The sequence below is a fragment of the Emys orbicularis genome, chromosome 24, assembly GCF_028017835.1.
Source record: "Emys orbicularis isolate rEmyOrb1 chromosome 24, rEmyOrb1.hap1, whole genome shotgun sequence".
Taxonomy (NCBI): domain Eukaryota; kingdom Metazoa; phylum Chordata; order Testudines; family Emydidae; genus Emys; species Emys orbicularis.
This window is the reverse complement of record NC_088706.1, coordinates 11,505,694-11,532,000: the sequence shown is the minus strand read 5'-3', so window position 1 is coordinate 11,532,000 and position 26,307 is coordinate 11,505,694. Positions and strand designations below refer to the sequence as shown.

Sequence of the window (26,307 nt, the reverse complement as noted above, 5' to 3'; positions counted from 1 at the left end):
GCTGTAGAAGGCCCTCACACTGGGGCTGCCCCCTGCAATGCCTGAGCGAATTGCCCACTAACGGCTCCGAGACCGACTCCCGCTCTGACAGAGACAGGCCAGCGGGGCGAGTCGTCTCCTCCCTTCCTTCGGGCTCCGGAGCCGAGCCCCGGCCCTTGCCTGCTCCCTGAGAGCAGAGGTTTGTTCCGGCCCGCTGGGAGGCAGCCCGGGCAGGGGGCCTTTCTCGGCAGACAGGAGGCGGCGCGGAGGGATGGGGGGAGGTAGGTGAGTCTCTCAGGAGGGGGGGGAAGGGCAGTTACCTTCTCTCTCTGCGGTGGGGTAATTACCCTCCCCCTTCCTGTGTGGGGGAGGGGATAGGTATTGTCCCTGCCTCTGTGGGGGAAGGGGGGTTACCCCCCCCCCATCTTGGAGGAGGTGGGCACTTCCCCATCTCCATGAATGACTGGTTGTGCCAGGTTGTGTGTGAGTTGGGGGGGGGGGATGTGATCTTCCAACCCCTGTATCTTGGTGCCATTGGGGGTGGCCTGCGTGGAAGATCCTGGCTACCCCACTGTTAGGAGTGGAGGGATCCCAGCTGCCCCAGGGTGGTGCTGTTGATAGCAGGGTTCATGGGTGGAGGAGAAACACTGGCAGTCCCATGGTAGCCCCTGACAGTGACACCTCCGGGGGACCCCTGTGGTACCTTGGTGACCGTCACAGCACCACGGTCACTGATCGCGTAAAGAAAAAATACTGTTTTCTAACAGCATCTAAGACTCCCCAGCGTTGATCCAAGGCTAGTAACAAGGGGGTAATGTTTCCACTGTAGAGGCAGCACTTGTATACAGATAGCGTATGAGGCTAATGGGCCTGTATTTCCAGGTTAAGAACAGGGACTGTTAGACAGACGCTCAGAGGGAGTTAATTATCATCTAGTGTGCTTACTGGACCTACACGTCAAGAAAGCTTAAGCCATTTAGGAAGAAACCATCCAGCCCGCTACGTGGGCTCTTGTTTTATCTCACTGTACTCTTCCTTCAAACAGAAGAACTGTTATGTCAGTGGGCTATGGAGATAGGTGCCCAAAAGCAAAATGAGCAATATGGGATTTGGATTGGAGACTTGGTATTCTTTTACCTGGGAAGAAGTGGTACAGTGGATAAACTGCATGATCACATTCTCTCCACCTTAGCAGAAAACAACTTTTAAACCAGGTGATTGTGGCTGTAAAGATTATGAGCTCCATTGGCTTTTCTTTGCTCTCAGATGCCCAAGTATGGGGTACCCTTTACTAAGGGAAACCCTAATTAACGGTGTTCAGGATCTGTAATGGTGTTACCTTTAGGGACAAAGGAATGAGCTGTAAAGGTGGAAGGATCTTAAGTGGGAGATCTCGAGAGGAATGAGGACATGGGAGAAAGGAAAGAGTGGTGGGGAAAGGAATTAATGCAAATGGGAGCAGAGGGGTCCAACTATGTCACAGGAGGTAAAAGTATTCTTTAAATGGTGTAAGGTTTAAAACTAGCCATGATGGGAATTCTCCACTCTGGCAGCTCTGACTGATAATGTAAGTCAGTGCATCCTTATTTTCAGTGGGGATTGCACAAAGCAACAGATTTCCTTTGGAAAGTGAAAATGGCTGCTGTTTTTAAAAGGGGATCTTTGACAATGTACTTAGGGTCCTTTGCTCGTCCTATTCATTCTTCTCTTTCTTAGGCACAGCAATCTATGAATAGGCTTGCAACAGGCAAGTGGTGCCTTGGAGGGCTTCCAGGGCACAATGGATTTGGCATATGTCTGTGAGTGGGAGAAAAGGCCCAAAAGCAACCACTGTCCTTCCATCCCACTGGTGTGTGCTTGGTCCTGCAGGAACTTGATTGCCTTCACAACAGACCTCAAAAATGAGGAGGAAAAAGGTAGAGTTTGTCCCATTCCTATGGTTTGTGATTTTTATCTGCTCCCCCTCTTGACACCTATTCATGACCCCCAGCTGGAAAAAACCCTGATCCACACTAGTCTTGCTGTGGAAAAACACTCTAATTAGATCTTCAGAGCAGAGACTTTATTTTTTGGTCTTGTAAAGCAACATATGTTTATGGCCCTATACAAATAATTGAAGCTCACTGATGTCCTGCAATAAAAAATTGAATGTTTTAAAAATAAATTAAATTCCACTGCAAATTTTTGAAAGGGCTTGATGTCTCTCCCTGCCTAGATCTTACCCACATGATCCATATCCTGGACACTGAGCATCCATGGGATGTTTATTCCATTAACTCTGGGCACATTGAAATCATCACCTGTTTGGAATGGGATCAGTCAGGTAAGCTTTGCTCTTATAGTTGGTTGGGGGGAGTTTTTTGGTTTCATAAAATTGCTCGCAGTATGATGGGGCACAGAGAGGGAGTTTATGGAGGTCTTTCTCTTTTAGATTCCTGTTATCTGGAATCTTTGTATAGTGCCAATCATGTAATATCTGCACTGTTCAGTTCAGTCCGATCTGCATTGTGAGGTCCATAGTGGATTTCATAGAGGACTGTGCTTCTCATCCTTCTTGGGTTAGTTATTAGCAATAGATTGCTCTCCTGGGGTAGTACCAAATGTCCTGTTGCGTGCCAGGAGTCACCTGTTGAAATCCAACCTGTAATAGCTGCAAGGTGCTGAAGGAGGTACTTTTAAAATCCAGCAACAGGTGAGAGCCCGGATCTGCTGAATCATTGAGGAATTAACCCAACCCGGATAAGATTTCACAGTATCACCAGTACACAGTGGGAACTGGTGCTCAAGATTAAATTGCTGCTTGAATTATGAATTTTCTGCTTATGTTGGTGTGAGTGTAATGTTCCCTAATCCTTTTGTCTTGCCTTGTGTGCCTCCCCCTCCCACTGCATTGCTTTGAAGATGCCTGTGGCTGGGTTCTTGGTAATCTCTGTGAGATGTGTGCTCTGACCTTGCTGTTCTTCTTTTGATGGTATTGCGTTAGGTTCCAGGCTTCTGTCAGCAGATGCAGATGGACACATCAAGTGCTGGAGCATGACAGATCACCTGGCCAACAGCTGGGAGAACACCGTGGGCAGCATGGTGGAGGGAGATCCAATTGTGGCTCTTTCCTGGTTGCACAATGGGGTGAAGCTAGCCCTGCACGTGGAAAAGGTTTGTTCTAGCTCTCGCACATGGAAGGATTGTCCAGTGGTTGGGGCAGTAGTCTAAGACTAGGGAGATGTGGGTTCAAATCCCTGCTCTGCCATAGACTTTTTGTATGACCTTGGGCAAGTCACTTAGCCTCTCTGCCTCCTGTACAATGGGGAGAATAGCACTGGCCTATCTCACAGGGTGTTGTGAGGATAAATGCCTTCAGAATTGTAAGATGTGCTTAGTAATGGGGACCATACATATACCATCTAGCCTGCTTGATCTGGAATATCCCCCTGATTCCAGAGAAAATCCGGGGGCTTTGGCAAACTTTCCATTCCACAGGACGTCTCATAATACACATCCCTCACAATACGCCGATGAGATAAATATTTGTCCCATTTTACAGCGAAATGCCTTGCCCAAGGTTGCACAGCAAGTTGGTGTTGGAGCAGGAATGAAAGGAATGTGGTTCCCATTCTCTGCTCAAGCCAGCAGCCTGAACTTAACTCAGTTTCTACTCCTCTAGTCTGATGCATTCTATCCAGCATTGTGCCATTGCTAAGACAGAAGAAGCTTAGCTTCGCTCTTCCGAGGGACAAAAAAGGAGGCAAATAGACCTTTATTGGCTCACAGCACATGTACGTAATACGGACCCTCTGCATTTCCATTACACCTTTCACCAGAGGAGCTCAGCTTTAAAAAGCTGTTGATATTTTCCCCCTGCTATGTGTCAAATGAGGACAACTCGGTCACAGAGAGGCGAAAGTACTTATCCAGGGTCACGTAGTGAGAAAATGGCATGGTCAGGAATAAGAATTCAATGTCCTGATTCCTAATCCCCTGCTTAACTCTCTAGGCCAGTGATACTCAGACCTAGGCTCGTGAGCTACAAGTGGTTTTTTACTGTGTCTCCTGCGGCTCTTTGCAGCACATGATATTAAAACACTGTGTGATTTAATTATTAACCAATCAGGATGCTTTTACTGTGTTGTTAAATAATTTTAGTAAATAAAATACTACTTGCTCAGCCATTTTGCCGTGAGTATAATGATAGATAGATAGATATAGTAAATGAAACAATGAATTAACACTACTGTGGCTCTTTTGGGTAACGTTGATCGCTGATTTGTCTCCTGTACCACTGAGTATCACTGCTCTAGACCATGCTGCAGTGATATTAGAAGGAGACTCAGGTAACGGCAGAGTCGTTCAGCCCTAGGATCAAACCTCTGTGTGTGTGTTAATCTCCATTCACAGTCCGGAGCATCGAACTTCGGCGAGAAGTTTTCCCGGGTCAAATTCTCTCCCTCCCTGACTCTGTTTGGTGGGAAGCCCATGGAAGGCTGGATCGCTGTGACCATCAGCGGCCTGGTGACAGTCTCTCTCCTCAAGCCCAATGGGCAAGTGCTGACATCCACGGAGAGCCTGTGCCGTCTGCGCTGCCGTGTCGCCCTGGCGGACATTGCCTTCACGGGCGGGGGAAACATCGTGGTCGCCACCTCGGATGGCAGCAGCACCTCTCCCGTCCAGTTTTACAAGGTCTGCGTCAGTGTCGTGAACGAGAAATGCAAAATTGACACGGAGATTCTGCCCTCCCTTTTCATGCGGTGCACCACAGACCCAGCCCGCAAGGACAAGTATCCAGCCATCACTCACCTGAAATTCCTCGCCAGGGACATGTCCGAGCAGGTGAGCTCCCTCCTCCTATGTTATACTAGCATTCCAAGAGTTAAACGCTAAGGAAAGGGAAGGACCCATGGATCTATAAACTTCCCCCTACAGCTTTGCTATTGCACTAACCAGTAGCCCATCTGCTGTTCCAGTCTAGGGCTCCCCACCAGCTCTACCAATGTACACAGGGCTTTTCTTGCAATGCTCCACTGCATTTCCAGTCCACTGCTTCAGAGCTAGATTCTGGTGGTTGGGCCTGTTTGCGTGACATGTTACCCTCTGGTGTGTTAGAGCGTAATAGCTGGACTCTCTGAGTCATGGAAAGGCAGTTTGAAAAACCATACTCTTACTGATCCTGGTTATTGTTGTCTCTGTTGGGAGACTGGTCAAACAAATAGCTGCTCTTGAGGGGCACTAGACTGTTCACGGGATTCTGGGATATGGAGTCTTTCAGTGGTAGCTCACTGCTTCAAAGCCAGCCCAAGTCAATAGCGCTTAAAGCTCTTGGACACTCTTGGTCTGTCTGAAATGATTTGGTGGCATAAGTCTGCTTGGCAGTGGACGGGTGTCTTTCACAGATGTCACCATAATTGGTAGCAGTTTGGCAATCTCAGCAGAGGGGCCAAGAACTTACTGGTGATAAAGACCAAACTCCCCACTCCTAGCTATTTTCTCCAGGTGAGGGTGGAGCACATTATCTCAGAGCATCTGAGTTAATGTCCTGTGACTAAGGAGATGATTACAGTTTCTAGGGCTGTTACCTGTAGTAATGTTCAGTTCAGTTCCTGTTGTCTGGTTTTATGATTTTGTTTTCTCCTTGCATTGAGAAGAGCTGCATTTTACAGACTTGTGGGAGAAGAAACAGGGCAGTAGATATGAGAGTGTTCATAATTTGGAGGGGTGAATGGGTGTGACAGCTGTTAGATATGCATATCAAAGTTCTGCCTGTGATGTCTGTCTCATAAGAGTGCTGAGGGTTAAACATTCAAGGAAGAGCTTGGAACTTCGTGTGTTGTAAAACCTCTGTTTTTCACTTTTTCACCCTGTACTCTTCATTTTTCTATTCTGAATTTCATGCAGACAGTTACGGTAGCAAATCTTCCCCTTCCTTTTGGTCTAGAGGATGGGCACGAAAGACACAGCTTTGTAGCTGTGCCTGGTTTGAAAATTCCTTTCTGCTTTGAAGGTGCTGCTCTGTGCCTCCAACCAGAACAGCAGCATCGTGGAGTGCTGGTCTCTCCGGAAAGAGGGCTTGCCAGTCAATAACATCTTCCAGCAGATCTCTCCTGTAGGTGAGTTTCAGCAGCTGATGCTCCTCAAAAACAGGAGCAGAGCCCAAGGAAAATCAAAACTTAGTGTAAACTCTTGACCCAGTTATGACTCGAAATCCCATCCTTTATTCTTCTATGCATTCGGTAATCACCACTAGAAGAGCCCTCCATCATGATGGATTTAGAAAAGAAAAAAAACCACAACTTTTTTGTAAAACTAATGAGTCTATAAAAATGCATCAGTCTGAGTGAATAAACTTATAATCAATGTTTAATTCCAGGCATATGGGGGGCGGGGGGAGGGAGAGAATTCAAGACTGGGACATCTGTGGCACTTTCTCTGACTTTAAGTGAAATTCTGTCATTTGTTTTGTCTGTTTTTTCTTTCAAGTTGGAGACAAGCAGCCGATGATACTGAAATGGCGGATTCTCTCCGCCACCAATGATTTGGATCGCGTTTCAGCTGTGGCTTTGCCGAAACTACCAATCTCCCTAACCAATACTGATCTGAAAGTGGCCAATGACACCAAATTCTTCCCTGGACTGGGTGAGGAGGCTTCTTTTCTGAACATCTAGCTGCAGATGGAAGTTTTTGCTGCCTCTGTTCATCTCACCTCTGAACAGAGAGAGCCCCAGCTACTTTGGAGTGTGTTTGTCTTGATAGAAGATGCCCTGCGGGAATGAAGAAGTCCTTTAAAACTGGACTGAGTCTGTTCCCAATGGGGATGGGTACATCCCACTAGCGATGAGGAAGAGCTTCCTCAGGAGGAACTGTTGTAACTGTCATATGTGCTGGGATGCCTGAGGCGTCTGTCACTGGATCCCAACTTGAAAGGACTTTCTGCATATGTACTAGTGAGGACTGAAGAAACCTAGAAAGATCGGGGCGCCTGTTCTCCAGGCAGTGCTATTAATGAGGCTGGCATTGAGGAGGGATACTATATAGCAGTTAGAGTGGAGGATGAGAGTCAGGATTTCTGGGTTCTTCTCTTGGTTCTGCTACTGTCTTGCTGGGTGAACTTGGGCAAATCACTTAGGGTGTTCAGGTACCACAGTCAATACAAGGACCTGATTAGAATAACGTTTGCTTTTCCAAGGTGCTGAGCACCCATAACTCCCCTATGGAGTCAGTGGGAGGAGCAGGTGCTCTGCAGATCAGGCCTTTAAGCCCCTTCCTGCCTCAGTTTACCCAGCATGTCGTATGTGTGCCAGTCTCTTGGGGTACATCTACAGTGCAGCTGGGTGTGTAATTTCTAGTTCCGGTGGACGTGCGCGCACTAACTTTGATTGAGGTAGCTTGCTACAAACAGCAGTGCAAGTGGGAGGGGCTAGCTGCCCCAAGCACGATCCCATCTGAGACGGTAGGTACGTACTCAGGTGGTTAGCTTGCCCTGCTGCCGCAGCTTCACTGCTATTTTTAGCATCCTAGGTAGTTCAAAGCTAGCGTGTGCACGTCCATCCGAGCTGGAAATCCCACCTCTGCTCCGGTGTAGATGTACTCTTAGACTGTAGGCTTCGCTAGACAGGACCCGCCTTTGCTTTTCCCCTTGTATGGGGCTGAGCGCATCAGTGTTTAACACACAACAGAATGGGTGTACTGTGTACCTTCCTCCCAGTGAGATTGAGTCTTAATGTTTGCAAGGTGCTTCAGGATCCTCCAGTAGCAGATTCTATAGATGAGCCGAGTATTCTTATTACTGTAAAAATGTGGGGCAGAATGGGGAAGAAAGGCTTCTGGCAGGCTGGAGACCATTGGGCTGTCTGCAGAGATGCCGTCTGGCTTTGTGATGACTGTCTGTGTCTTATGGGGGTGGGATGGGTTACACTAATAGGAGTCACTTGCTAAACCCCAGATATTTCTTGCCCTCAGGTCTTGCTTTGTCCTTCCATGATGGTAGCGTCCACATAGTTCATCGCCTGTCCTTGCAGACCATGGCAGTGTTCTATGGTTCTTCCTCTCAGCGCCCAGTGGATGAGCAGGCAATCAAAAGGCAGCGGGCAGCCGGTCCTTTGGTTCACTTCAAAGCCATGCAGCTCTCCTGGACTTCGCTGGCCCTGGTTGGGATTGATAACCATGGCAAGGTACTTTGTCTTGTTATATTAGGTGTGGGGAAAGACCTATTAGCTCTTCTAGGCCAGGACAAACTCCCTTCAGTTCACCCGGACTCTGCTCTGCTTGCTCTTAAATGGCTCAAGCAATGGGTCTTCCAGGAGTTCCCAGGGGACATTATTACAAGTCCATTTGATCTTGCCAGTAGGGAGTCTCTTCCAAGATAGAGCCTGCATTTTCCCTTTGTTTAACAGAACTGTATCTCCAGCTCAGTAGTAACTAACAATTGCTATTGTCAGATATACAGGCCGTTAACTTGTGTGGAATGAGTTTAATAGGTCTCCGTCCAGTTTTCACACCTCTCTCCAGAACTGGCCTCTTGTTGTGAGTTTTAACAGAGAAGCTAAGTCTGAGACTGCTATGGAGACTGAAGTGCCCGTACCCTAGGAGATTGTCTCCACAGATCATAGCGGGGGTACATTTGCAGGGTGTAGTGTAGACAACACTTGCTGGAATGTTGCTGACACTGTTCACTGTTGGAGGCTTTGTAGATCAATGATAACTTTGTCTGATCTCCTGCCACTCTGATTCCATGTGTTGTTAGTCCCTTAGAATGGATGGATCCTCTTGATGTGTGTTCCCTTTCCTTTCTTTCTTCAGCTCAGCATGCTCCGGATCTCTCCCTCCATGGGCCATGTGCTGGACATGAACATGTCTCTCCGCCACCTGCTGTTCCTACTGGAATACTGCATGGTGACAGGGTACGACTGGTGGGATATCCTGCTCCATGTTCAGCCCAACATGGTGCAGAACCTGGTGGAGAAGCTGCATGAGGAGTATATGCGCCAGAATGCAGCCCTGCAGCAGGTGAGGGAACAGCCAAGGAACGCTAGGCCCAGGGCAGAGTGTGGACTGGTAGGAGGGGAGTCAAGGAACTGGAGTAGAGGGGGGGGATGTTAATTTCCAGGGTTCACTGGTTTCCAGTGAACTTCCAAGGGTTACTTTAACTACTAGGCTACACTGCCTCTCCAAATCTGGTACTTATCTACTGTTGGGGGCTTGGAGTGATTGGGAAGGACATATGATTTCAGCCAGGGTGATTACTGAGTAGAGAATTCTTATGCATGAACTCAGCATACTGTCTAGTGTCTAATGGGTTTGCCCCAATGATAGAGCATGGCTGGTTTAGGCTTAGCATTTTAAGCATATGGTTGGTACCGCTGTCTTGGCTACTCTGCCTTCAGAGTATTAGATTTCAGCAGCTCCTGCCTGGTAGCAGCTCTCGGGAAACTCCTGGTAGGCTGGTAAAGCCTGTTGCTGATGTAAATGGGTACTGTGGCCAGTGGTAGTACACACGCAGAACAGCATTCATTCCTCATGGGGATGTCTAGAGAGAGAGGAAATGGGTGATGGGGAGTAGCGGGATTTTGTTTTAAGTAGGTTCATTCTAAATCTGATCTTGTTTCTGTGCCCATCCTTGTGTGGCCCTGTCAAACAGGTTCTCTCCACCCGCATCGTTGCCATGAAGGCCTCTCTCTGCAAGCTTTCCTCCAACACGGTGGCCCGCGTGTGTGACTATCACGCCAAGCTATTTCTGATCGCCATCAGCTGCACCTTGAAATCGCTGCTCCGCCCACACTTCCTGAACACTCCAGACAAGAGCCCCGGTGACCGGCTCACCGAGATCTGCTCCAAGATTACGGACATAGGTAGCGGTTCGCATCCCTTGCTGCAGCACGGCTATTTGCATGGCTGATGATCAGTTCCCTCCCTTTCTGAATCAGTCTTTCATTGGGGGGACTTAGATTAGGGTGGACACTCCATGGGGGGAGTGAGTTCCACACCTTAGTGGCTACCAGTCCCAGCAAAGGTTCACTCACTTGTGAACCTGAGGCGTGTTGGTGGAACCCCAAAAGATGATGGTGTCAGAGACCAGATGCCCACCAATGAAACAGGATAATGTGGACAACTCCATGTAGGCTGTTACAGGCGCTGGGCATGAAAGCTCCCCAGGGGTGTGTATCTGTTTATACTGCGATAGTACATAGAAGCTCCAACCAGAGTCGGGCTTGCAGGTTCACAGTTCGGCAGAGACTTGCCTCTGAAGAGCTTACGGTCTATTAGACAAGACAGACAAAGGGTGGGAGGAGAAACAGAGGCATAGTGGGGGAAGGGACATACAGCAGGGCAGTTGGCAGAGCTGGGACCAGAACCCAGGTCTCCTGCAGTCTAGCCCAGTGCCTTACCCATTGGACCACACTGCCTTTTATAGGCTGCACTGTTGAGGTAGGTGTAAAGTTGCATGCCTTTGTAGTCGGTAGCTGGGTTTAAAAGCGAGGAGAGCAGTCTGTTCACAATGGTGGAAACTCCCAGAGCCTCTTTTCTCCCTGTGCTAGGAGCTCTCTTGCTTCCATTTCAGACATTGACAAAGTGATGATTAACCTGAAGACAGAGGAGTTTGTCCTGGAGATGACTACCCTGCAGTCCCTGCAGCAGCTCATCCAGTGGGTGGGAGACTTCGTGCTCTATCTGCTTGCCAGCCTCCCTAACCAGGTGAGAACTTGTCCTCCACCTTTGGCAGCCGGGTAATGAAAGCTGCCTTTCATTCAGTGGCCATGTGCTGTTGGGTTAATCAGTGTGCCCAACGTGTGCTGTTGTCCTAGAAATGGATTGCTCTGAAGCCAGTGTTAATGCCAAGTACGTCTTTTTCAGTGTAACTTTTCATCTTGCAGTGTGCTAAAGGAAATTGAGTGTGCAGATCTACGCAGAGGACATAATAACCCTTCTTAGCCCTTCTCCTAGGGCCTTTCATCTAAGTCTCTGAGTGCTTTCCAAGCATTAATTAAGCCTGTCAATAGCATTATTTTCTTCTTACAGAGGGAAAGTGATTTACTCATGACCACTCAGCAAATTAGTGGCAGAGCTAGGAATAGAAACCACAAGTCCTGGTTTTGATTGTGCTCATGCCAGCATAAATCCAGAGTAACTCTGAATGGAGAAACCACCTGTGTAAGTGAAATCAGAGTTGGACTCCAGAACTTCTGATCTTCTGCTCTGTGGGCGCCTACAGCGAGCACAAACGCACATGGCGCTATACTAACCTCTTGCCATGCTGCAAAATATAGCAGATGATGACAATAATGGGGGGCCATATAAGTACCTTAGCTAGATCACCTGTATGGGAAATGGTTCGGGTGGTGATGTCTGTGAGCCCAGATCATAAAAGTTTCTCTTCCCTCCCTTCCTCCTTTTCCCTGCAGGGATCCCCTGTGCGACCAGGGCACAGCTTCCTGCGAGACGGGGCATCACTGGGGATGCTTAGAGAGCTCATGGTGGTGATCCGGATCTGGGGCCTGTTGAAGCCAAGCTGCCTCCCTGTTTACACGGCAACCTCAGATACCCAGGACAGCATGTCCCTACTCTTCAGGCTGTTGACTAAACTCTGGCTGTGCTGTAAGGGTTTAAAACTTCCCAGAATTAGAGAGACTCATCCTATATTGTGCGCAGTGGATGTTGCATATTGTACACAGGAAAAACACTTGGGGATAATGAGGCTCTGGGTAGGTCTGTAGCAATTAGAAGGAGAAAGAGAGGCTAAAGGATTGTTTATTTGTTTCCTGAGCTGCCATACCGGATCGGGGAGGGGGAAACTTGCAGGCAACAGCATTTATTGTCCTTTAAGCAAGTAGCATGCTAGAGAAAGTTCTCTCTGTGCTTCGTCTCCCATGCAGGTCGTGACGAAACTCACCCGAGCGAGCCAGACGATACCCTGATTGACGAGTGTTGTCTTCTCCCCAGCCAGTTGCTTATTCCCAATGTAGATTGGTTACCCATTAATAATGGCATTATCAGCAAGCTGCAGAACAAGCAGCTCATCAGACTGCAGTTCGGGAAGGCCCCTGGACTCATTGGTCACACTGTTTCATCGCAGTTTGATGTCTTTGTCAGGTATGGAAATCTGAAACAAGCAGGTAGTGTGGTTAGAGTAGAGAGAGGACTGGGAATCAGGACTCCTGGATCCTGTTCTCAGCTCTGGGAAGGAGTGTAATCTAGGGATTACAGTAAAATAGACCAGAAGTCAAAATTGCTATTCCTTTCTTAGGGAGGGGAGTGTGGTCTATTGGTTAGTGTAGGGGACTGGGTTAGGACTCCTGACTCTGCCACAGATTCACTCTGTGACCACAGATGAATTGCTTGCTCTCTCTGCACCTCGATTTTTCAGTCTCTAAAATGGGTATAGTGTTTTATTGACACACAGGCTCTAAGGAATCTGAAATGGGAATTCAAAGAATAAAATGTGATGGGAATTAAAAATGCAACACTACCTTACATTGTATCTTTCCTCCTGTTAAATCTCACTGTGCTTTGCAGACTGCATGGTCAGGGATCAAGTCAGCCCTCACTGAAATACAGCCACTTCTGCATTCTCTGTCAAATTCCGTATGTTAGGTTTAAGCAGGGAACTTGGAGGAAAAGATGCAGTATTTGGTTGAAACTATGGGGGAATTTAGGTAAGCCGAATGTAATTGCTTAAGATGGGGTTTGGCCAGGATATGAGGGTTAAATGCTTCCTATTTATATAATAGAAATTCACTCACCGGAAGAAGGCAGTGGTTTGTGAGACTGTGGAATAGTTAATCATAATGGGTAGAAGTAGAACTTTAATCCCTTGAGTGCAGCCCCTTACACTTGGAGAAGGGTCATCACAGCGCCCCATTAGGAGATACATGACACACCTGCCAGAGGGAATCAGTCGACCATAGTTCCATGTGAACCTTGGTTGTCTGGATCTCAAGCCTTCTGTGTAACGAGCCTGCGATCATGGAAACAGCTTTTACAGTTTTTCAGCAGTGTGGTTTTCTCACATTTTTCTTCCTATGCAGGGCACCTGGGCAGCCAAAAATTGACCACTTGAGACGGCTTCACTTAGGGGCGTATCCAACAGAGGAGTGCAAGTCATGTACCCGGTAAGCTCTGCATGTGTAACTCCGTTAATTCACGGCAGTATTTATTCAGGGCTTGACCGCTTAAAAGCTGTGTTAGCCTATACACTAATAGATCTGTATTGTTAGCAATTCCTTGGTAGTTTTTTCCACGTTAACTACTGTGCACATGACAAAATGTTGCCTTTAGTACATGGCTCTTTCTCAGTTTATGTTCATGCCCCCTGATATTGGAAGGAAGCCGAGACCATCATGGTTATGCTGTACTCTGACCCTTTTCCCCTGGGCTCACTAAGATCCCTAAAGTGCTGATCTGGTCTGAAAACTGTGTAAAATGGCACCATTCTTACTCCATACAACGCTCCCCAGGGGTATTCAAAGTTTTACTGTTCTGTGTGTGTTTTACTACTTGTTATGCCCTGCAAAGCCAGCCCAGCTCAGCAGAATTGTTAACTACATTCCAATTGCAAGGCCAAATTTTGCACTCAGTTACATCTGAAGATAATATCGCTTTAGGTGCAGGATATAAGGACAGCGTTGTTGCACAGGCATAACTGAGGGCAGAACTTGGGCTGCAGATTGTAACTGGCGACTGTTCATGAATAGGAAAGCTCCCCGGGCTGTGTTTGCATGCTTGGAAGCTAGAGATACTATTCAGTGTACCGGGTTTGGAGTGGATGAAAGGGAATGAATACAGAACCGCACAGTGCCATTTTTAGAATCACTTTTCAGAATGGGTCTGCATTTGAAGTCCTTCCAAGCTGCACCTTGTGACAGATTTCCCCCAGGGTGCCACTTGGAACTGGGGTATCACTGACCCCGCCTGACCCATCAGCCTGGGTTCCCTTAACACTGTACTGCTGTACAGCCTGCGAAGCCTTCCCTCAAGCTTCAGACTACACTTTACGAGCACACATACAGATAGGGACACACCCAGCGGCAGCTTCCCACAGATGCTGAGATTAGCTCTGGTGGGAAGGCTCAGCTAAGGAACTGCCCAGTACTCAAGTGCACACCCCCCTCTAGAGGGTAAACCCAAAATTATACCATCTTGCGCAGCACAGAAATCTGTACAGCGGAAGCTCATGAAATTCACCCTCTCAATGTGGAGAGGAATATACACAGCTTTCTGCCCCACAGTTATGATTTCCACACACTGGTTTAGACAAAACAAAAATAAATGTGTTGGTCTCTAAGGTGCCACAAGGACTCCTCGTTTTTGCTGATACAGACTCACACGGCTACCCCTCTGAAACCAAAAAGAAGTTTAACTACAAAAGATAATTTTAAGTGATTTATAAGGGATAGTAAACAGATTAAAGCAGATTACCTAGCAAATAAAACAAACACGCAATCTAAACTTAATATACTAAAGAAATTGGATGCATGTAGTAAATTCTCACCCTAAATGTTGTTTTAGGCAGATTGCAGAGATTCTTGAAGGCAAGCTGCACTTGCTTGCAGCTTAAAACTCCAGTTATTCCTTTCACAGGCTAGACAGCCCTCTAGCCTGGGCTCAGCCCTTCTCCTCTAGTTCAGTCTTTTGCTGCTTAGGTGTTTCCAGCAGTCTTCTTTCTTGGGCTGGGAGTCAGTGAAGAACAACCCATGATGATGTCCCTCCCCTGCCTTAAATAGTTTTAGCATATGGTGGAAACCCTTTGTCTCCCAGTTGGATTCCCACACCCGGTCAGTGGAAAAACACTAGGTTTATCATGGAGTCCAGTACCAGGTGACTCGTAGGGACACCACAGCCATGACTCAGAGGCTGTTTGCAGCGTCCCCAGGAAGGTTCCCAGGTGGGAGATTAGCATCTTCTAAGACCTATTGTTCTCCCTAATGGCCTTTCCCAGCCAGTCATTGAGGGCTTGTCTACGCTACTAAGGTTTGTTGACAAACCCTGTGTTGACACCCAAAAGCTGACAAAACGAAGATCGCCGAAGGGTGTTCCCACTTGCTCCCTCTGTCGACAGATCATGTCCACATTGGGGGCACCATCATCGACAGGGTGAGCAATGCACTGTGGGTATGTATCCCACAGTGCAGTGTTGTGGGAAGGAAGAGCTGATCGCTGCGCCTCTTGGGATTATAGACTCATAGACTTCAAGTTCAGAAGGGACCATTATGATCTTCTAGTCTGACCTCCTGCACAACGCAGGCCACAAAATCTCACCCACCCACTCCTGTAACAAACCCCTGAGCTACTGAAGTCCTCGACTTGTGGTTTAAAGACTTCAAGGTGCAGAGAATCCTCCAGCAAGTGACCCGTGCCCCACGCTGCAGAGGAAGGTGAAAACCCCCCAGGGCCTTTGCCAATCTGCCCTGGAGGAAAATTCCTTCCCGACCCCAAATATGGCGATCAGCTAAACCCTGAGCATGTGGGCAAGACTCACCAGCCAGACACCCAGGAAAGAATTCTCTGTAGTAACTCAGATCCCACCCTGTCTAGTGTCCCATCACAGGCCATTGGGCATATTTACCGCTAATAGTCAAAGATCAATTAATTGCCAAAATTAGGCTTCCATAAACTTCCATAAACTTATCAAGCTTAGTCTTGAAGCCAGATATGTCTTTTGCCTCCACTGCTCCCCTTCGAAGGCTATTCCAGAACTTCAGTCCTCCGATGGTTAGAAACCTTCGTCTAATTTCAAGTCTAAACTTCCTGTTGGCCGAGTTCTCCCGTAGCCCCCTCAGCTGCCGAGAGCAGCATCATGAGTAGCTCTGTGAGCTCTCCGTGCTGAGGAATGGCAAAGCACCACAGCAGACTGTCCCCCTCTGCCTGCTGCTGTGTTCCTAGTGCCGGGCAGAACAGGAGCAGTCCAATGATTTGCTCTTTGTTTGTTCCCCAAACGGAGCAGCACACAAATACTTCCCGGAGCTTTGAAAGGAAAGGGGCGCATGCCAGCAGGGAAGCAGAGATCAAAACACTGAGCAGAGCAATCAGGGCAGGCATTGTGGGCTACTGGTGGAAGCCAGTTCTGTCGACGAAACAATCAACAGTGTCTACGCTGGCTCTTTGTCGACAATAAAGAGAGGGGAAAAGACAAAAGTCTCTTGTGGGGCGGAAGTTTTTTGTCACCAAAACTGGGCGTTTTTGGTGACAAAAGTCCCATTGTAGTGCGTACTTGTTCTTGCTGCTTTGTCGCCAAAAACTTGGTAGTGTAGACAAGGCCCTAGACTGATTGCATTCTGCCTAGTGGTTATTCCCCAGGTGTAAACACATTTGTAATAGATGCATAGACAATATTCCTAGCTTCAGATACGAAAGTGATACATGCATACAAACAGGATAATCATATTCAGTAAATCATAACCTTTCCAATGATATGTCACATGACTTATCTTGTCTAAAATACATCATAGTTATGCCATAATCCTATCATAACAATATTGCTATGAAGAATATGGGGTGTAGAGTCACACACTTTCTCTCACTTCTCTCCTAATAATGAGCCTGGATTATGCAGTGATAGTGCAGTGAACGAGCAGCCATCTGATCAGATGATTAAATTGGTCTTAAATGTTGGCTTTAGTAGAAAGTCACCAGACCAGATTGTTTTCACAAGGCTGGTGTGTTTGCTACATTTCATATAAATAGCAGCCGGGGGCCATTATCTTGAAGACAGCCTTGTGTTCCTCTGATCTCCCCTCTTCATTGGGGTTCATTTCCAACACCTGTTCCATTTTGCTTTGATTCTCCCAAACATCACCTGAAAAGGCCAAAAAGCTAATTCCCTCCTATGATTTTTCCATCCCAACCTGATCCATAAAGTCTCTCGGTAGTGCCAGCTTGCATGTCAGGTGACCTGTTTTCTGTGTTCGTGTCTCTCTCAGATGTGGCTGCGTAACCATGCTGAAATCGCCCAACAAAACCACGGCAGTGAAACAGTGGGAGCAGCGTTGGATCAAAAACTGCCTCTGTGGGGGGCTTTGGAGAAGAATGCCACTCAGCTACTCCTGAAATCTCCTCTTGCAGGGGGAAAAGAGAACAACGTTCTCTAGGTGGGGGAGAAAAGCTCAGAGCAACCTTCCCATTTTAGGAACCTCTGGGAATTTGGACCAGAGTCAGCCCTCTGAAACCTTAAGAGAGTACACAATGCTCTTCCTTATCCAGCCATCACAAAGGAACCACTCAATACTGCCCAAGACGCAATGTAGAGCAGTTAGATTCTCATCCTCCTTGGTTTTGCCTGTATTGATTTTGTTTCCTTTGTGCTCTAAGCTGAAAGGAAAAGAGGATTTTTAAGAGGGGAATCTTTCCAGATGGTTTTCTCTACCATTCTCTAAGGGGCAGCATGGTCTAATGGTCAAAGCAGTTGAATGGGACTTCTCCCACCGACAGCCTGTGAAACGTGGAACAAGTTGGTTAATTTCGGTTTCCCCATCTATAAAAGCAGAGGGATAATGCTGATTTCCCCCCTGCCCACACACACACATACCCTTTATAAATCACTTTGATCCTCTGGTGAAAGGCTTTTTATCAGTGTAAAGTATCAATATTTTAATGATTGAGAGCATTTCTCCCTGTTTCAGAGGAACAGAGAAAGTGACAAAAGGACATTACTGCCCTGGGATGATACAAGTAGTAGGGCTGTCCTTGAACTAGCAGCTGTCTTGTAAATAACGGTTCTCTTAATTTTTTACAAAAAGTTTTGGTAAAATCTCTTTAAATCACCAGAAAGCTTTTTCCTCTTTTATTGAGTGACTAGATTGCCATGTATGAGAAACTTCAAAGGGAGAAAATACCAGATACTGCAGGGCTCTTTAATCTAGCAGAGAAAGGCCCAAGGAGAAGCCAGTGGCTGGCTGTTAAAAGCCAGATACATTCAATTAAGAAATAAGGCATGCATTTTTAACAGTGATGGTGACTAAGCACTGAAACTCTCAAGGAAAGTGGTGAAGCCTCCATCTGTTAATGGCTTCAAAGACTGGATGCTATTATGGAACATGCTTTAGTCAAACACAAGTTACTGGGCTCAATACAGGAGGTTAGTGGGTGAAATTCTCTAGCCTACATATGTTATAGAGGAGGTCAGACTGGATCTAATCATAGAAGATTAGGGTTGGAAGAGACCTCAGGTGGTCAGCTAGTCCAACCCTCTGCTCAAAGCAGGACCAACCCCAACTAAATCATCCCAGCCAGGGCTTTGTCAAGCCAGGCCTTAAAAACCTCTAAGGATGGAGATTCCACCACCTCCCTAGGGAACCATTCCAGTGCTTCACCACCCTCCTAGTGAAATAGTGTTTCCTAATATCTAACCTAGACCTCCCCCACTGCAACTTGAGACCATTGCTTCTTGTTCTGTCATCTGCCACCACTGAGAACAGCCTAGTTCCATTCTCTTTGGAACCCCCCTTCAGGTAGTTGAAGGCTGCTATCAAATCCCCCCCTCACTCTTCTCTTCTGCAGACCAAATAAGCCCAGTTTCCTCAGCCTCTCCTCGTAAGTCATGTGTCCCAGCCCCCTAATCATTTTCGTTGCCCTCCGCTGGACTCTCTCCAATTTGTCCACATCCTTTCTGTACTGGGGGGCCCAAAACTGGACGCAATACTCCAGATGTGGCCTCACCAGTGCCGAATAGAGGGGAATAATCACTTCCTTCGATCTTCTGCCAATGCTCCTACTAATACAGCCCAATATGCCGTTAGCCTTCTTGGCAACAAGGGCACACTGCTGACTCATATCCAGCGTCTCGTCCACTGTAATCCTCAGGTCCTTTTCCTCAGAACTGCTGCTTAGCCAGTCAATCCCCAGCCTGTAGCGGTGTATGGGATTCTTCCATCCTAAGTGCAGGACTCTGCACTTGTCCTTGTTGAACCTCATCAGATTTCTTTTGGCCCAATCCTCTAATTTGTCTAGGTCACTCTGGACCCTATCCCTATCCTCCAGTGTATCTACCTCACCCTCCAGCTTAGTGTCATTGGTGAACTTGCTGAGGGTGCAATCCATCCCATCATCCAGATCATTAATAAAGAAGTTGAACAAAACCAGCCCCAGGACCAACCCCTGGGGCACTCCACTTGATACTGGCTGCCAACTAGACATTCAGCTGTTGATTACTACCCGCTGAGCCTGACAATCTAGCCAGCTTTCTATCCACCTTATAGTCCATTCATCCAATCCATACTTTGGGAGACCGTATCAGAAGCTTTGCTAAAGTTAAGATATATCACATCCACCGCTTTCCCCGTATCCACAGAGCCAGTTATCTCATCATAGAAGGCAATCAGGTTAGTCAGGCATGACTTGCCCTTGATGAATCCATGTTGACTTTTCCTGATCACCTTCCTCTTCTCCAAGTGCTTCAGAATTGATTCCTTGAGGACCTGCTTCATGATTTTTCCAGGGACTGAGGTGAGGCTGACCGGTCTAGTTCCCCGGGTTCTCCTTCCCTTTTCTAAAGATGGGCAATCATCCGGGACCTCCCCCGCTCGCCACGTGTTTTCAAAGATAATGGCCAACGGCTCTGCAATCACATCAGCCAACTCCCTTAGCACCCTCGGATGCATTAGGTCTGGATCCATGGATCTCTTCTGATGTTAAAATCTATGAATTATTTGTGTTACAGTAGCTACAAACAGCCCCAATAGTCTAGAAATAGGGACTGTGCAAACCCTTAGTAGAGTGATACCCAAACTTTTGAGGATCACGCCCCCCTCTTACCCCTGTTCCCTCCCCCCGAGCCAGAGCTGGGAGCAGGGACCCAGACGGGGTGAGGCTGGGGCCACAGCTGCGAGTGGGTTGGGCCAGGAATGGGGCTGCGGACGGGCAGAAGCTGGGGACGGGTGGAGAGCGGCAACTGGGATGTGGTGGGGGCTAGCAGCTGGGCCCGTGGCCAGGTGTGGCTCCACTCCCGGCCCCGCCCCTAGCCTTGGACCTGGGCCAGGAATGGAGCCACAGCCGAGGCTGGGGACGGGGACGGAAGATGGGGACGCAGCTGGGGCGGGACCAGAGCAGAGCTGGGGGAGGGGCTGGCCGGCACTCCCTCCCTGCCCCCTGTAGGGGCTGGCCCGGGCCCTGCTGCACCCCCCTGGATGTTTATCCACACACCCCTAGGAGGTACACCCCACAGTTTGGGGACCTTTGCCTTAGTAGAAAGACAGGCCCTGCCTTAAAAGAGCTTAACGTCTAGGTGACCACAAGCGAGGCCATGTGGATTGAACAAACAAACGTTAATTTCATTAAAACTCTCAGCAGCAGCAACGTGGAACTACATTGCTGTGATGTCTTAAAATTTCTATTGCTGTGGGAACAATTTAGACAACAGCATAATAAGCTGACGTTAGTGCTGCAGAAACAAGTATCTAACGCACACGCTGTTCTCCTGGTGCATAAACAAGGAGATGAACTGGAAAGCCATGTTAATTTTAGCTCCATTAGGAAAGAGGGGTTAAATCACTAGCCAAATGAGGAAGAAAATAACCTGGCAGCCGCTGGAAAACAACATTTATTAGACATTGAAAAGGAAAAAACCTTGAGTAACTGACTATATTTGATCTCCCATCCCACCCTCTGCCTTTCGACATTAGCTGCCCCCAATCACACTTGTACTTGAAGTACATGTACTGTGTTACCTTAATGCGGGGAGCAGGGTCATGCTAGCGCAACAAGCGCTAGTACTGTACTCGATTGTGTTCCCCTGCCGTTTCCTTGTGGACACTCGATCACCAACAACCGCACATTAATTACAGCTGTTTTGTGGCATCAACTACACACAATTGCCCTGGGATTTTCAGCATTTAGATGCATGGCTGATAAGAGTTCATTCATGTGTTCCCTGGGCTATGGGGGGCTTGTTTATAGTTTTCGGTTTCAGGGGATGGGGTAATAGAAGTCTGAAAAGAGCATTTAACCACAAAGAGGTGTGAGGGTTTTTTTGGCTACTGTAGTAGGAAATGTGCGTCTACTTTCAGCTCCAGACGTAGTCTGCGGCACCGTTCGTGCAGTTGTCTGAGCTCCCGTTGCATGCTCAGAAGGCTCTGCTTAGGTGTGTCCCTTTGCAGGATCCTGGGGGGCTGCGTGACTGAGGGACTAGGAAATCAGGGTTTGTGTTCGAATTAAATGAATTGGTTAACTTTCAAGTTAGAGCGTATGTAAGATCTCGTACAAATTGTAGAGCAGCAGGCCTGTCCAGATATAGGGCCTGATTCTCCATCACCCTCAGGTGCTTTTACACCACTTTGGCAGCATAAAGGGGACTTAAAGGGAGGGGAAATGGCCTGGTGAGAATCTGCTCTGCACCGGGGCCCTGCCCAACTACTGTAGAGCAGTCACAATGGAGCAAGACTGATATAGAGCCCAGCCCCCAGTGGGTGTGATGAGTGTATGGGCAAAGAGCACTGGGCTATTCTCTACCTCTGGGGGGCCACAGGAAGCAGAATGTAAGTCTCATTGGCTTGAATCGGGTCTCGAGTCTCCATAGAAGCCAGTTTCCTCCCCTCTGAAATGCTAAGCGCTATCCAAACAAAACTGCCCCGCCATCTCCTGTTGATTTAAGAACGAGATTGGAGAGCAGGGGGCAACGGTCAGTTGCCCAGCTCCCCAGGGGCAGAGTCTCCAGCGGTCTGATGCAAAAAAAGCCCGTGCGGTTTCCATGTGAATTCACCTTGGTGCAGAGAGAGCATGTCTCCTCCTGGCTGCAGAGAGTCTGATGAGGACCAACAGCCAAACTTGGTGGATAGCCACTGGTGTAGATCCAGCCCCCTTGTTCATAACAGTTGCTGAAGATGATGATCATGCAGGAGGAAAACGTGCCGAAGGCCTGAATTTCAGAACTGCTGAGCACCCACAGCTCGGGGAGCGGCAGTTGCTCAGTACCTCTAAAAATTGGGTCCCTGTGCCTTTAAATTGGTGGTTACTGGTCTCATTCCAGGTGTACAAATGGCAACAATCACCCTCACAGCTGGCCCTGCTTGTTTGAACAATCTATAGTAGGAGCCTTGGCATTCCCAGTAGAGAGATCAAGGCGTCAATGGGTCATGAGGCCTGATCTGGCCTCTGTAGTTTAGAAAGGGTTTCTCCACAGCAAGGGGTGAGGTGGCAGACTGGTTGGGGTAGTGGGAGGGGAAGTTCGTACTGCGATGCCACTGCTCTATGGAGAGCTGCAAGGCTTGGCAGTGGTGCAGGAATACTTTTTACAGTGGGGGTGCTGAAAGCCAGTGGTCCCCAAACTTTTTACTTTGCACTCCCACTTACCCCTGTCCGCACCCCCTCTCCCCAGAGCTGGGGCCAGGACCGGGCCGTGGCTCCGGGAGGCTGCAGGGACACGGACAGGGGTAAGGGGGCTGAGGCTGGAACCATAGCTGGGGCCGGGAGCAGAGCGCCAGGAGTGGGGCTGGCAGCACTGGAACCCTGGGCGTGGGGTCGGTGGCCAGGACTCTGCACAAAACCTGGGAGTGCTGCAGCACCCCTAGTTCCCATGCTATGAGACTCAGGTCCCCAGGGCTCTCCATCAGGTACACAAAGAAATTTTTAACATGATCACAGTGTGTGCTGCTCCATCAACCAAACTATTGGGGCAGCCGTGTCAGAGCACTGAGCTGAGAGTGCCCATCCAGTCCAGTTACAGAGAGAAGGGATGAAAGTTGGCTCCCAACAGAAATAAAAATGAGGCAGAGACCCACTTAACAAGGAAAAGGGTGGCTGGGGTGGTAGATCCCACTAACCAGCTGACTTCTAGAGCAGGGATGTGGCTCATCAGGACTCAAAATGAGGATGTGATCCCAACACCCTGAGCGTGTCTCAGCTGTGACCTGTAGCCCTTGCTGAGTGTGACACTTTCAGGGGTACTGGAGGTGTCCTGGGTGAATCACTCCCACCTGCTCGCAGCAGAAGGGAGACACCTGTTTGTACCCACCAGGGAAAACTCTTCCCTTGGAAACAAGCACCAGTCAAAAAAATCTTTATAATCTTTTATTAAAGGTACTGAAAAAGAGGGGGAAAGAGGTAAAATGTTGGAAATATACAGTATTAAGTAAGGCTTTTATTTTAACACTATTGCTTATTCCCTTTCCCTGTAGCTGTAGAGAGCTTTGATAAGGAAACCCTGCCTCCTCCCCGTGTGACAGTCTTTAAGAGAGTATTAACTATCCCATGTTGGGGAGAAGAGAAAAAGTTAGTTGGGAATGGCTGGAGCTGCTGCTGTTTAAAGTCCTATCCTGCTTCCTGTAAGACAGACACACACAACAGGGAAGAGAAAAGAAAATACGACTTCTGGGTGATGATGCTGCTTAGTTGTAACCTCGCTGCTGGAGGGATTTGAGCACAGCACGTGGTCTGATCTGTCACCCCGAGAGCTGGCAAACTCGTACCGGTGCTGGGCTGTTTAGGGTGTTGCTTTTAGCTGCCTCCCTGGTCAGTGCGGCAAAAGAGTCAAGTCTTGGGCAACTGATCCAGACTCTGATTAAACAGAAGGCAAAAGGAGAATGAAAAAGAAGAAATAAGGTGGGAGAAAGAGAGGGTGTTGGCAGGAGCCCCCATCTCACATTAGAGGTGCTGTTCAGGACTTAGCCAAAGTCAGAGGAGGTGGTGAGGTCGTTGGTTCCATCTCCCCAGCCCAGTCCACTCAGGACATCTCTCAGGATGGTGAAGGCCCAACAGCACCACGGTGGATCCTGGGCTCCCAGGAGATGGTGGGGGTGGCAGGCATGATAACAGAGCTCCTTCCTTTCAGTCCGTCTGGTGTCATGATTTCCCCCAAAGTCTCTTTTCTTAAGCACCCCATAAAGAGCCATGGCTCATTCTTTTGTCCACCAATTAGCGCCAGCTATCAGTGTTTGGGCTGCAGCTTAGAATCCGCATTACCCATGCTGTCTCTGAGGTGTCGGGTGGAGTGTGCATTGGCAAGGAAGTGGGGTGACTAGCCCACTGCTAAAACACCTAGGCCCTAACTCAAATCACTTTGAAGTCAATCGGAGTCTTTCCGCCAACTCAGCCTCCTACAAGCTCACAATGAGGAACCAGCAGCCAGGGTTTAATCCACTGGTGTTGCGGTGATATAATTGAATGTCTGGTGGAGGATGATCCCCTGCACATTTCTGTCAGGCTATAATTACCCGCTTATTGTGGCTCTTATGCAAATCTGAGTTAATCTGCTCAGGGTTTTATGTTCTGACCCTCCCAAAGTCGTTCAACCTCTCTAAATTGTCTTGTAAGGAGCCAGATGCTGTTTCTCGGTTTGCATTTCTTGCCGGAGATGCAGATAGGATGTTCCTGGGATCAAAGCTGTTTCTCGTGCAAACCATCAATGGGAGGAAGATGATAATACCTCGCTCTAATACAGCGATTGTCATCCATAGCTCTCAAAGGGATGTGGCCAAGGTCAGCTAGTGGCAGAACTACAAATACAACTGGGGTTCTCCTGGCTCGTGCCCTGGCCACTAGACCTCTCGCTCTCTCTCCTACTCTGGGGCAAGAGAAGAAAGTCCACAGGTATCACCTTGATTCGGCCCATGGTGGTCAAGAGTGTCCACATAGGGTAGGAATTCCATTCCTTTTCAGTTCCGTTCTGCCCCACCCCTCTACCACCCTCGCCAATCTTACTCCTCCGCATCAATAATTTGTATTGCAGCAGTGCCCAGAGGGCCCAGCCGAGGTGGCCTCCCATTACACTGGTGCTGTCTATACACATAGCAAGAAGTCGGGGCAGTGGGGTGGGATTCAAGAGATGTGGGTCCAGTTTCCAGCGGTGTCACAGACGCCCTGCGTGACCCTGGGCAAGTCATTTCATCTCTCCGTGTCTCAGTTTCTCCTCTGTAAAATGGGGATAATAATCTTTTTGTCTGGCTTCTCTAGGTAGGATGTCAGCTCTTTGGAGCAGGGGCCATCTCTCACTATGTCTCTGTGGAGTGCTTGGTACAACAGGCCCTGATCTCAGTTGAGGCTTCTAGGTGCCAGTGTGATAGCCAACAGAGCAATTCTTATGTCAGAGCAGTGAGCCATCTGGGCCAGTAGCCATCGCCGACAGTGGCTAGCTGCTTCAGAGGAAGGCACAAGAAACCAGGTAATAGGCAGCTATGGACGTCCTTCAGTGGAGACAAAGTGGTTGAGTGTGTAGGGTGTTGGCCAGAGAATCAGGTGGCATGTGCCCTTATGTTGGGCAGGTCTCTGTGCCTCTGTTTCCCCACCTAGCCCTTCTCTGTTTGGATTGTAAGCTCGTCTGGACAGGGACTGTCTATACGTACAGTACCTAGCACAACGGGATCTGCCTGTGCTCCTGTAATACCAATGATCAGTTATCGCACCTTGCCTTTTGTGTGCTAAGCATTTGTCCCCTTTAGATGAAAGATATCACAAGCAATTTAAAATGGGGGGGAGGGGGAATTAGCTGTGGTTTAGTATCTTTGAGTTAATCAGAAGTTGTCTTTCTATCCAGGAATCTGCCTCTCCAAAATGGTTGTTAATAGACTCGAGGCGGGAGCGCTGCGATACCGAGATTATCCCTCACTTCCTTCCCACGGCCAGTTAAACAGCGAGACTATACTGGTTATTTCCCTTATCAGCAATTTGCAGATTCTGCTGAAAAAAAGAATGAAAACAACAAATGTCTCAGCTCTCGATCTTATCGCTGAGCTGCCTTGCAAGGTGCCAAGACGCAAAATGGTTCACTCTCGCTGCTGCACCATCACCTGCCCCGCGTACAAATGTCGGAGGAGAACCTATGACAGATTATTAGCCCCTGGAAGGGGATGTTTCAATGCGCTCTGCTGGTGGTAGGGCCACCGTTCAGGTTGGCCTTGTGAAGGTTCTGGGTTCCATTTCTGGCTCTGCCACTGGTTTATGTATGACTATTGTCAAGTCACTTAATCTCGCTGTGCTTCAGTTCCCTGCCTGTGAAATGAAGATAGCAACACATCTTTTGAGATTGCAAGCTCTGCGGGGCAGGGACTGTCTCTCCCTATGTGTCTGTGCAGCACCTCAGACAATGGAATGCTGATCGGGGCTGAGGCCTCTGGGTGTTCCTGTCAGACACGTTAATAAGAATTCCCTGCAGACACTCCTAGCTGAAGGTGACCTTTCTGGGTAGTATACTTTACTCACTTCTGATTAGTCACCAGCAAGAGCTCTATTGCATATATGCAGCCTTTTCCTCTGATCTTTAAACTACTCCTTGTCTGGTCTGAGCCCAGTGGAGAGCAGAGATGCAAGGTCTTGGTCCGTGCCCAGCGAAAAAAGAGCTGGATCTTGGCCTTAAATGTGAACTATGCATCCCAGTGTATGGCGGGTAAATCTGACCTGTTTTGCTAGCATCCAGAGGCCTGG

At 48.3% G+C, this 26,307-nt stretch overlaps 1 protein-coding gene across 1 annotated transcript; it reads left to right on the top strand.

The window, feature by feature from the left end:
• The first annotated feature begins 228 nt into the window (after window positions 1-228).
• On the top strand, window positions 229-17,798 carry MED16 (mediator complex subunit 16). Its single transcript, XM_065422004.1, has 15 exons — window positions 229-264; window positions 1,696-1,895; window positions 2,195-2,302; window positions 2,963-3,132; window positions 4,372-4,803; window positions 5,972-6,077; window positions 6,448-6,603; window positions 7,927-8,138; window positions 8,767-8,973; window positions 9,605-9,815; window positions 10,526-10,659; window positions 11,367-11,559; window positions 11,838-12,054; window positions 12,990-13,073; window positions 16,881-17,798. The coding sequence occupies exons 2-15, from the start codon at window positions 1,760-1,762 to the stop codon at window positions 17,005-17,007; spliced, it is 2,493 nt and encodes an 830-aa protein (XP_065278076.1). The 5' UTR covers window positions 229-264; window positions 1,696-1,759; the 3' UTR covers window positions 17,008-17,798.
• Window positions 17,799-26,307: the final 8,509 nt, after the last annotated feature.

What these genes read in the sequence shown, in the direction of transcription:
- MED16 (XM_065422004.1), top strand. Translation starts at nt 1,760, where the DNA reads ATGGATTTGGCATATGTCTGTGAGTGGGAGAAAAGGCCCAAAAGCAAC. An exon ending in GGATTGATAACCATGGCAAG is followed by an intron (nt 8,139 to 8,766) that starts GTACTTTGTCTT and finishes TTCTTTCTTCAG; the next exon opens with CTCAGCATGCTCCGGATCTC. An exon ending in GAGTGCAAGTCATGTACCCG is followed by an intron (nt 13,074 to 16,880) that starts GTAAGCTCTGCA and finishes TGTCTCTCTCAG; the next exon opens with ATGTGGCTGCGTAACCATGC.